General features: G+C 46.0%; 1 protein-coding gene across 1 annotated transcript in view; it reads left to right on the top strand.

Moving 5' to 3' along the window:
- The window catches only part of LOC121543762 (CKLF-like MARVEL transmembrane domain-containing protein 8), a 56,196-nt gene that overhangs the window by 29,425 nt on the left and 14,019 nt on the right, over positions 1-12,752 (top strand). Inside the window, exon 2 of the mRNA XM_045208304.1 lies at positions 5,933-5,947. Within this exon, the coding sequence (XP_045064239.1) occupies positions 5,933-5,947 (15 nt within the window). The remainder of the gene's footprint in view (positions 1-5,932; positions 5,948-12,752) is intronic.

A 12,752-nucleotide genomic window follows, 5' to 3' on the forward strand; every position in this document is an offset into this window, starting at 1 on the left:
ACTCTATCTGAGAAGTAGTTGGTGAACCAGGCGAGGCAGTCATTTGAGAAACCAAGGCTATTTAGTCTGCCAATAAGAATGCGGTGGTTGACAGAGTCGAAAGCCTTGGCCAGGTCGATGAAGACGGCTGCACAGTACTGTCTATTATCAATCGCGGTTATAATATCGTTTAGGACCTTGAGCGTGGCTGAAGTGCACCCGTGACCAGCTCGGAAACCGGATTGCATAGCGGAGAAGGTACGGTGGTATTCGAAATGGTCGATGATCTGTTTGTTAACTTGGCTTTCGAATACTTTCGAAAGGCAGGGCAGGATGGATATAGGTCTGTAGCAGTTTGGATCTAGAGTGTCACCCCCCTTTGAAGAGGGGGATGACCGCGGCAGCTTTCCAATCTCTGGGGATCTCAGACGTTATGAAAGAGAAGTTGAACAGACTAGTAATAGGGGGTTGCGACAATTTCGGCGGCTAGTTTTAGAAAGAAAGGGTCCAGATTGTCTAGCCCAGCTGATTTGTAGGGGTCCAGATTTTGCAGCGCTTTCAAAACATCAGCTGTCTGAATTTGTGTGAAGGAGAAGCGGGGGGGCATGGGCAAGTTGCAGCAGAGGGTGCAGAGTTGGTGGCCGGGTTAGTGGTAGCCAGATGGAAAGCATGGCCAGCTGTAGCAAAATGCTTGTTGAAATTCTCGATTATTGTAGATTTATCGGTGGTGATAGTGTTTCCTAGCCTCAGTGCAGTGGGCAGCTGGGAGGAAGTGCTCTTATTCTCCATGGACTTTACAGTGTCCCAAAACTTTTTGGAGTTAGTGCTACAGGATGCAAATTTCTGTTTGAAAAAGTTAGCCTTTGCTTTCCTGACTGCTTGTGTATATTGGTTCCTAACTTCCCTGAAAAGTTGCATATCGCGGGGGCTATTTGATGCTAATGCTGTACGCCACAGGATGTTTTTGTGCTGGTCAATGGCAGTCAAGTCTGAGGAGAACCAGGGGCTATATCGGTTCTTAGTTCTGTATTTTTTGAATGGGGCATGTTTATTTAAGATTGAGAGGAAATTACTTTTAAGGAACAACCAGGCATCCTCTACTGACGGAATGAGATCTATATCCATCCAGGATACCTGGGCCAGGTCAATTAGGAAGGCCTCCTCGCTAAAGTGTTTTAGGGAGCGTTTGACAGTGATGAGGGGTGGTCGTTTGACCGCGGACCCGTTACGGACGCAGGCAATAAGGCAGTGATCGCTGAGATCCTGGTTGAAGACAGCTGAGGTGTATTTAGAGGGTATGTTAGTCAGGATGATATCTATGAGGGTACCCATGTTTACGGATTTAGGTTGTACCTGGTAGGTTCGTTGATAATTTGCGTGAGGTTGAGGGCATCTAGCTTGGATTGTAGGATGGCTGGGGTATTAAGCATATCCCAATTTAGGTCACCAAGCAGTACAAACTCTGAGGATAAATGGGGGCAATCAATTCACATATGGTGTCCAGGGCACAGCTGGGGGCTGAGGGGGGTCTGTAGCAAGCGGCAACAGTGAGAGACTTATTTCTGGAAAGGTGGAATTTTAGAAGTAGAAGCTCAAACTGTTTGGGCACAGACCTGGATAGTATGATAGAGCTCTGCAGGCTATCTCTACAGTAGATTGCAACTCCACCCCCTTTGGCAGTTCTATCTAGACGGAAAATGTTATAGTTGGGGATGGAAATTTCAGAATTTTTGGTGGCCTTCCTGAGCCAGGATTCAGACACTGCTAGAACATCAGGGTTGGCAGAGTGTGCTAATGCAGTGAATAACTCAAACTTAGGAAGTAGACTTCTGATATTTATGTGCAAGAAACCAAGACTTTTGCGATTACAGAAGTCATCAAATGATAGCGCCTGGGGAGTAGGAGTGATACTTAGGGCTGCAGGGCCTGGGTTAGCCTCTACATCACCAGAGGAACAGAGGAGGACTAGAATAAGGATACGGCTAAAGGCTTTAAGAACTGGTCTTCTAGTGCGTTGGGTACATAGAATAAAGGGGGCAGATTTCCGGGTGTTATAGAAAAGATTCAGGGCATTATGTACAGACAAGGATATGGAAGGATATGAGTAAAGTGGAGGTAAACCTAAGCGTTGGGTAACAATGAAAGAGATAGAATCGCTGGAGGCATCAATTGAGTCGGTCTCCGCGTGTATAGGGGGAGGGGCAAAGGAGCTATCTAAGGCAGGTTTAGCTAGGCTGGGGGGTCTACAGTGATATAGTACAATTAGAAATAACCGAAACAACAATAAACTAACCATGTTTGGGCTGAGGCTAAACATAAACAGGATGTAGTACCGTAAAAAGGAACAGTCCAGCAGATATCAGCTGTATAGCTGAGTTATCATAAGGTCCGGTGGTGAAGTACTAGTGAGTAAGAGGCCACGGCTAGCGTGTGCTAGCGGGCCAGGGCTAGCAGATGGATGGAATCTTCGTGGTTAACGTCGTAACCACATCAGACGATTTCGTCGGCAGACTAGTCGTGTAGGATCGGCGGGGCTCCGTGTCAACACTAGGTGGTCCCGTCCGGTTGACAGAGAGGTAGATAGCCGGGAGATGGGCCTAGCTCAGGATGATTAGCCAGACCACAGCGTCCGTTTTGTTGTAGCTAGCTGGTAGCGATGAATCCGGAGTTAAAGGTCCAGCGATACAGTGATTCCGGCGGAAAAACTGATATGTTCTGGGTCGATAACGCGCTGTGCAGACTGGCCGAATATCCGGTGATCAATGTCCAGTGATTAAAATTAATCCCGCAGAAAAAAAAATCCAATGTTCTGGGTGAAACACCGCTAGCTGTGGCTAATAGCAGGTAGCTAGTTAGCTGGCTAGCTAGTTTCAACTGGAGATTCTAGATTCTAGATAAAGGTAAGTCAATAATAGAATCCGTTCCACATTGAGTGAGGCGGGTTGCAGGAAAGTATATCTTGTAGAAGGATGAAAAGTCTGATAGGGAAATATGTACGAGATATGTACGAAAAATAGGGTATTTACAGGCTATTTACAGACATACGATAAAAACACAACTGCACTACTACGCCATCTTGGATTACCATTCAGCAACGCATCTGCTCCTAACAGATCTAAACTCCTACCATATCTATCTTCCCACTAAACTCTAACATGTCCTTCACCACTGTTCTCTCTCTCTTACTACTAACTTTGAAACTTAGCTTACTGTCTTAAGAGTTCCTTCAACCCTAGTTCTCCTAACTTTTTTAATCTAATCTTTTCTCCTAACCTTTAAAAACCTTTTTCCACTGATTTATTCACAAAATCCTTTACCACCAATTTTTAGAATATGTGATTGGGAATTCCCCACCTGCTTCTGACTTCTTTACACACAGACTTGGCAAACAACTAAACACCTTTTAGCCTAGTTTGAAATATCTTGGTGTAGGAATGTAACCAAGAATAACAGTCACCCCTTTTAACTTTATTCTTCAGACAGATTGTCTAATAGGCAGTCTAATAGATTCCCAAAAACCCTACTCTTTTAAAATATTATACCAGACAGCCGTTTAGTGTACATCTTATTGTACAGTTCAATTTACACAATGCATCTCTTCCCAACAATGCAATAGGTATATGTTCTAATATTAGTATGTCTATTTTAATTTCTCTTTGATTTTTATAGAAGAGCTCAATTGGTTCCTTAAGAGTAATTAGCTGTTTTACTACCTCAAATCCCTATCCTAATTAGTTAATTTTACATAGTGAGATGTTTAACCTCTTTAGGCTCAACACAGAAAAAAGCTTTTCCACTATTCACCTCTCCTAGTCCTTTGTTTTTACTTCAATTGTTAGATATTTTCTCTTCTTCTCTAATCGGTGCTACAGCTGACACCCCCCTTCGTATCTTCTAGGCACTCTAGAATCCTTGAAGGGTTCACCTAGAGAACAGGTGATCTTCACTTGCTCCTTTATCTTCCTCAGAAATTTCCTCTGTTGTTTCCTCCTGGCGCATTGCAATCACAGGTAAAGTAACCAACCTGTCCACAATTATAACACTCTTCTGAAAGTTGCTGGAAGTGTAGCTGAAATCTTCCTCCTTCTGCTAAGCCTTCTCGTCCTCTTCCTCTCCAATTCTGTGTCTGTCCAGAAACTGGCTGTGGATATGAAACAACTGGTACCCCCATTGGTGGCTGGTACAATTGCGGTTGGAACTGGTCCTGTTGAAGCTGTGGCAGTGATTGTTGATTTGGTGCACTCTGATTCTTCATAACCAAAACTTCTCTTCTCCTTCTTCTTCTCCACCAGTTGTAAGTTGTATTTTAGTTTTCTGAGAGTTTCTTGGTCCTGTTCTTTCTTGTTGTTGACATATCAGTATTCTTCAACAGCTTATATTCTAAGTTCTGTCCCCGAAATATCATCTTCCATCATCTTCTTACTAGTGGCCTTTTTCCTTGGCCTCAATGTATTCTTCGGATTCTTTTCTCAGCAGTTTTTCTTCTCTTCTGTATCTTCATCTTTCCGAACCTAATTCTTCTCTTAGTTTCCAGACATCTCGTTTTTTTCTTACTTCTGGAGTTTTGGATTCATTTTTATTGTCGTTTCTGCTTGTCCTCTATCTATTATTCGTTCATCTTCATCTCTGATGCAATAATCACCCTCCTGGATGATCACTGGAAGCTGAGGATAAACATCCCTAAGCTCTACTTCCTTCTCATAAGGTGGGGGTCTTTTCGCTGAATCCGTATGTGAGAAAGGTATACTGACTTCTGCCCTTAGTTTTTCTGTCGCCTTCTCTTCCTTTAGCATTTTCTCTATACCTTTGTTTATCTTATTGCTGGAATCTTTTATCAGTTTTTGTTTGAGAATGAAGGGCAACTTTTGTTTCATTTGCCGGATAACCTAGCAATACTTTAGTTAAAGGATTACTATTTTGTACTATATCAACAGGTGTAATCACCTTCATAGCCTTGATGTCGTTTTTCCCCTTGTACCAACTCTTTTATATTCCTTTATTGTGAATTATTTTATTTTAGACTATATAGCCTATGGCTTCCCCCCTTTAATTATTAATATAAACTAAACAACCCCAAAAAAAAAATCAATAAAAATATGAATATAAAAAATTTCAATTAAAAAATTTGATTCAAAAAATATTTTCTATTAAAATAAAAAATCTATTAAAAAATCAATTAAAAATTATGAATAATTAAAACCAATTTTTTATTTCTATATCCTATCTTACCAATTTATCAATTAGTGGCTATCTTACCACAACCCATACGGAAAGTAAATACAAGTAGTCAACCTCAGACTACAATACCCATAAACCCCCTTGCTTTATAAGCACCTAATCTTATCTTAATTTTACAGAATAATGTCAGTACTTGATTTCCAACACAACCCTAATCAACCCAAGTGATGCACAGAAACTCCAAAATGCAATTTTTTATGAATCAGTATTTGCCAAGCCTCTGTGAAATTGTCATAACATCAAATATCCGGTAGGGGAAGATTTTGTAAACAGAACCAGCCTGATATGACTCGATCCTCTGTCGCGTCACACCTTTCCCGTGATGTATACGTCAGCACTTCCTGTATCTCTTCCTCTTTCTCTCCTCTCGTCCTATCGTTCCTCTCATATGACAAAAGAGCATAGAAACAGAAAAAGAATTTAGCAGTTTATGCAATCACTGAGTTATTTCCAGCATTCAATATTCCTTCGTTCACATTCGCTCTAAGAATCAACTCAGGAAGAAATATAGATAGCTCAATAAAAATTTTATTTTATTTTAATCCGTCATTTTATTTTATTTATTTTAATCAGTCAACATATATCTCTCTCATTTATCAATTCAATAGGTCACAAAACCAGTTTCATCTTTAACCAACAGCCGCTTTAACAACTAGAAGATTCCATTCAAATCTCTTCTCTTTGTCTGTGTCTGTTTCTCTGTCTCCCCCTGCAGCACAGTCCAACAGAAGTATGACCAATTTACCCACAATCCCCCGTGTTGTAGTTTTAGTAAACAACGTGTTGTAGTCTAGTGCCGTAAAACAAACGTGTCATAATCTAGTGCCGTAAACTCCAACGTGTTGTAGTGTAGTGTCGTAAAATTAAACGCATGCGCAATACATTCAACAATACGATTTCCAGACAATAGAACGTTAGCATTCTGCCACAGCTCCTCTCTTTTACTCCTTATAGTCAAACAATAACACTTAACAGAGCTCACAACGTATAGAACTTGAATTCTACACACACAAACATAATTTAAGAGGCTTTATTCCATCGCAATGGCCCTCTAAGGTCACACGTTAGCATGTAGCATGCAACACAATCAGCATTTACCATTAGCATTTAGCATTAGCATTAGCCTTTATGTACAATGTGGCATGAAACACAATCAGCATTAGCATTTATCATGTGGCGTGCAACATGTAACAAGAACCTGCATTGTGCCTAAATTATTTTTCCTTTACCACTAACTTTATGCTGCCGTGAGTTCATGGATATCCTATGAGAGGTTACATCAAACAAAATGCTTCGTCAACCACCCGCTGAGCGGTAACATGCAATTGAATATATTCCAAAAACCCCAGTCTCAGACTGACCTCCAACACCTAATGCGTTAGAGGATTTTATGGCCCATCCTATGATGGCCTCGTTTCGAGGTCTTTTCAGATTCACAATGCCCTAATTGTACGTATATCTGCCTTATTCATCTGCCTTTATTCACTACCATCAATTGCTGTACAATTTTAGAATAATTATGACAGACCCTTAGTCGACCGCAATAACACCACATCAGCACAAACCCAAGTAATTTACATGGTACACCTACATGGTACACCTTCACCAGCGCACATCCACAAGCCAGCCAAACAACTAACGCCCAATAATTTGTGAGGAATCTCACCTTATAGCCGGCTTGAGCGGTAGTCACCTCGCTGCTCATGAATGAAACAAAGGGAAGTTGCAGACCAATCTCAGCGGAGCCTCCATTTGTAGTCTATCGCGTCGATGCTGGTACTTATTGCTGTCAAACAAAGAGTCCGCTTAGGCTGCACTTTGATTACAAGTTTTATTTATATCACAAGATGTCAGCATAAGTTACAGACCCTGCAGGGCTGGAGAAACAGTGTCCCAAAATAATCTGTCTGTTTCTAACGCACTCTTTGTCTAGCCCATACTTATAAGGAATGCAAAAATAGGGGTTGCTCCCTCTGCTGTCCAATCACCTGTCTCCCCTGGGGCGTCACCCTACAAATGGCTACTTTTGAACTAAGATAAACATCCCCTCTTTGTTCCTCTAGAATAGTCATAATCTTAATACACTACATACCGCCATCCAATCTGCAGAAACTGTGTGACGCCATCGCGTCATCATGGACCAACATCCCTCACGAACATTTACAACTTGTAGAATCCATGCCCCAAAGAATTCAGGCTGTTGTGGAGGCAAATGGGGGTCCAACCTGGGAGGAGATGGGGGTACCTAATAAACTGTCCGATGAGTTTATAATTAGTTAATAATATGCATAATGGTATGCATTGATGCTGTTTTCTTGTTATGACAACATATCTGTCCTATATTGGAATGCAGAATTGTATCTGAACACATTAACTCTTTTCCAGAATCAAGCATTCAGCGACAGAATGATCTCGCTTGTGATTCTCTGCATGCAGTTGGCCACATTATGGGCTCAATTGTCCTGCTAGCAGAGCTGATTCATCAAACCTATCAACACACAATTAAATGTCTATATTCTCCATAAAATAATGCACCATACATAGTCTTATTAGAAGAGGGCTCTCCAACCCTGTTCCTGGAGAGCTACCATCCTGTAGGTTTTTATTCTAACCCTAATCTAGCACACCTGATTCTAACAGTTCACTGGTTTATAAGATAGATCAGGTTAGTTACACTGGGACGCGGAGCAGGGCGAGTCAGATGACGACGATGGAAATCCCTTAACAAGGAGGGGTCGAGGATGTCCCTCCTGGGAACCCAGCTTCGTTCCGTACCCCTCCCACTACACGAGATACTGCAGGCCTCCCACCCGACGCCTCAAATCCAGAATGGAACGGACCGAGTACGCCGGTGCCCCCTCGATGTCCAAAGGGGGCGGAGGAACCTCCCACACCTCAGACTCCTGGAGCGGACCAGCTACCACTGGCCTGAGGAGAGACAATTGGAACGAGGGGTTAATACGGTAATCAGGGGGGAGTTGTAACCTATAACAAACCTTGTTCAACCTCCTCAGGACTTTAAAGGGCCCCACAAACCGCTGACCCAGCTTCCGGCAGGGCAGGCGAAGGGGCAGGTTTCGGGTCGAGAGCCAGACACGGTCCCCCGGTGCATACACCGGAGCCTCACTGTGGTGGCGGTCGGCACTCGCCTTCTGTCTCCTGATAGCCCTTTGCAGGCGTACATGGGCAGCGTTCCATGTCTCCTCCGAGCGCCGAAACCATTCATCCACTGCAGGTGCCTCGATCTGGCTCTGATGCCATGGTGCCAGGACCGGCTTGTAACCTAGTACACACTGAAAGGGAGACAGGTCAGTGGAGGAGTGGCGGAGGGAATTTTGTGCCATCTCTGCCCAGGGGATGTAAACTGACCAATCCCCCTGCCGGTCCTGGCAATATGACCTCAGAAACCTACCCACATCCTGGTTTACTCTTTCCACCTGCCCATTACTTTCGGGGTTAAACCCTGAGGTCAGGCTGACCGAGACCCCCAGATGGTCCATGAACGCCTTCCAGACCCTTGATGTAAACTGGGGACCCTGATCAGACACTATATCCTCAGGTACCCCGTAGTGCCGGAAGACGTGTGTAAACAGGGCCTCCGCGGTCTGTAGGGCAGTAGGGAGACCGGTCAAAGGAATGAGACAGGACTTAGAAAACCGATCCACAACGACCAGGATCGTGGCGTTACCTTGTGACAGAGGAAGATCCGTAACAAAGTCCACCGATAGGTGTGACCACGGCCGTTGCGGAATGGGGAGAGGTTGTAATTTCCCTCTGGGCAGGTGTTTAGGTGCCTTGCACTGGGCGCACACCGAACAGGAAGAAACATAAACCCTCACGTCCTGAGCTAAGGTAGGCCACCAGTACTTCCCACTAAGACAGCACACAGTCCGACCGATGCCAGGATGGCCAGAAGAGGGTGACGTGTGAGCCCAATAGATCAAACGATCGCGAACCTCAGACGGAACGTACACACGACCCACTGGACACTGGGGGGGAGTGGGCTCCGTGCATAACGCCCGCTCGATGTCCGTGTCAACCTCCCATACCACCGGTGCCACCAGACAAGAAGCCGGAAGTATGGGAGTGGGCTCCCTGGTCCGCTCCTCTGAGTCATACAGCCGGGACAGAGCGTCTGCCTTAGCATTCTGGGAACCTGGTCTGTACGATAGGGTGAACACAAAATGCGTGAAAAACATGGCCCACCTTGCCTGACGAGGGTTCAGTCTCATCGCTGCCCGTATGTACTCCAGATTGCGGTGGTCAGTCAAAATGAGAAAAGGGTGTTTTGCCCCCTCAAGCCAATGTCTCCACACCTTAAGAGCTTTCACAACAGCTAACAGCTCCCGGTCCCCCACATCATAGTTTTGCTTCGCCGGGCTGAGCTTCTTCGAAAAGAAAGCACAGGGGCGGAGTTTGGGAGGTGTACCCGAGCGCTGAGACAGTACAGCTCCTATCCCAGCCTCGGACGCGTCCACCTCGACTGTGAATTGCAAGGAAGGCTCCGGATGAGCCAGCACGGGAGGTGAACTGCGCCTTCAGCTGACTAAAAGCCCTGTCCGCCTCAGCTGACCACTGCAGGCGCACCGGTCCGCCCTTCAGCAAAGAGGTTATGGGAGCTGCTACCTGACCAAAGCCCCGGATAAATCTCCGGTAGTAGTTGGCAAACCCCAAAAATCGCTGAACCTCCTTTACCGTGGTAGGAGTCGGCCAATTACGCACGGCTGAAATGCGGTCACACTCCATCTCGACCCCTGACTCTGACAGGCGGTATCCTAAGAAAGAGACGGACTGTTTGAAGAACAGACATTTCTCAGCCTTAACGTACAGGTCATGCTCCAACAGTCTACCAAGCACCTTGCGCACCAGGGACACATGCTCATCGCGTGTAGGGGAGTAGATGAGAATATCATCTATATACACCACTACATCCTGTCCGTGCAGATCCCTGAAAATCTCAATGACAAAGGATTGAAAGACTGAGGGAGCATTCATCAACCCGTACGGCATGATGAGGTACTCATAGTGACCAGAGGTGGTACTAAATGCCGTCTTCCACTCGTCCCCTTCCAGGATACGAACCAGATTGTACACGCTCCTGAGGTCCAATTTTGTGAAGAAGCGTGCCCCGTGCAATGACTCCGTCATACTAGCTATGAGAGGTAGAGGATAGCTGTATTTTACGGTTATCTGATTTAGACCTCGATAGTCAATGCACGGGCGTAAACCTCCATCCTTCTTCACAAAAAAGAAACTTGAGGAGGCAGGGGAAGTGGAGGGCCGAACATGGTTTGGACTCTCCACCGTAGTTGCCCCTACGGAAACACCTACACACCTTCCCGAGCACTGAGTTGACCATCCCTTAAGAGCCCTCTGTTGCCACGAAATCCTGGGGTCATGGTTGGCTAGCCAGGGAAGCCCCAGCACCACGGGAAACGCAGTAGAATCGATAAGGAAGAGACTCATTCTCTCCTCATGACCCCCCTGCGTCTCCATCCGGATTGGAACTGTGACCTCCCTAACCATACCCTACCCTAAAGGGCGACTATCTAGGGCACGTATGGGGAAGGGCACATCTACAGGCAATATAGGAATCCCTAATTTATGCGCAACCAGCCTATCCATAAAATTCCCAGCTGCGCCGGAATCTACGAGTGCCTTATGCTGGGAATGTGGGGAAAACCCAGGGAAATGTACATTGACCGTCATGTGAGCAACAGGGAGCTCTGGGTGAGGTGAGTGCCTACTCACCTGGGATGGTCCACCAGGGCCCTGCCTGCTGCCTCGATTCCATGAGGGTCCTCTCCTGCACCGGCCCGCAGTGTGTCCTCTGCGGCCACAGTTGGTGCAGGAGACCACCCCCTTGCTGGGTCTCTCCACATCAGCACCTCCAAGCTCCATAGGAGTGGAGTCGGAAGTGCTGGGGGATGGACTGGACGGACCCTGATCCGGACGTCCGCGGGTGGCCAACAGGTTATCCAGCCAGATCGATAAATCTACCAGCTGGTCCAGGTTTAGATTTGTGTCCCTGCTGGCCAGCTCCCTACGAACGTCCTCCCGTAGACTGCATCGGTAGTGGTCAATCAGGGCCCTCTCATTCCATCCCACGCTGGCTGCCAGTGTCCTGAAATCCAGGGCGAAGTCCCGTGCGCTCCTCCTCCCTGTCTGAGGTGAAACAGATGCTCCCCGCCGCTCTCCCTCCGGCGGATGATCAAAAACTGCCCGGAAACGGCGGGTGAAATCCTCGTAACGTACGGACTCAGCATCTATTCCACCCCACTCCGTGTTGGCCCATTCCAGCGCTCTGCCCGACAGACAGGAGATGAGGGCGGACACGCTCTCGTATCCCGAGGGAGCCGGGTGGATGCTTGCCAGGTAGAGCTCCACCTGGAGCAAGAAACCCTTAAACCCGGCAGCTGTCCCATAATATTCCCTCGGGAGCGAGAGCCGAATTCCACTGGATCCAGGGTTTGATGGTCTTGATGGAGGAGAAATCTGAGGAGGAGGAAGTGTAGGAAACCCACTTCTCTCCCGTCGATCCATGGTGTTCACCACTCGATCCATAGCCGAACCTAAAGCCTGCAGCATGGTCGAGTGCTGCTGGATGCGTTCCTCCACTGAGGCGCTGGGATCGGACGTGCCTGCTGACTCCATAAGTGATGCGTGATTCTGTCAACGTCTAGGTGAAATGGTGAAACGGAATCAGGCGCAGGACACAGAACTGAGAAAATTAATGGATTTACTAAACAAAAGTCAACCATAACAAACCCTCCACGCAGGGAAGAACAACAGCTCACCAAACGACGTAAAGCAACGGTAGCTCTTAGGGGTGTAACGATCCATCTACTACATCGATGTATCGATTTATATTTCTATGATCCAACTACATCGATCTGTGCTCGGCGAGTTGGCCTTTTGGACAACATATATCGATCTAACATCGTTTTAAAATGTAATAAATCGATTGTATCGATACTAGGAAATAACCCATTGGATTTAAGCACGTCAGACTTTATATGCAGGGGTGCACATAACTGGTACACAGGTACGCAAGCGCGACAAAAATCAGGAATGCGTAATGCCACTTGTGTTACTACGCGCCTTTTGCGTACTTGACCGATCTTCTCATCTAACCTTACACATGACATGTTGCTTGTCAACTACTGTCAGGGATGTCCAAAAAGCAACAGACATTAAGCAGCTTCTTTGGCGTTTCGCCACCTACAAAGAAACGCCAACTGGAGCCAGAGCCGAAGAAAATACTTTTTTCGGAAAAGTGGCTCCAAGATGTGCAGTGGCTTGAAGCTAACGATGAGCGCACTGAAATGTGGTGCAAGATTTGCCAGTCAAATCCACATCTAGCAGACAAAACAGGTGCATTTTATAAAGGCTCAAAGAATTTCAACCATCCTTTATTTGACAAACATGAAAAGAGCAAGGAGCACACGAATGTAGCGCAAGCCATTGCTAAACAAGCTAGCCGAGAATAAATGTCCAGTCGCCCACTTGCCAGATGGCGAGACAAGCTGAATGAA

The sequence above is a fragment of the Coregonus clupeaformis genome, chromosome 28 (assembly GCF_020615455.1).
Source record: "Coregonus clupeaformis isolate EN_2021a chromosome 28, ASM2061545v1, whole genome shotgun sequence".
NCBI lineage: Eukaryota > Metazoa > Chordata > Actinopteri > Salmoniformes > Salmonidae > Coregonus > Coregonus clupeaformis.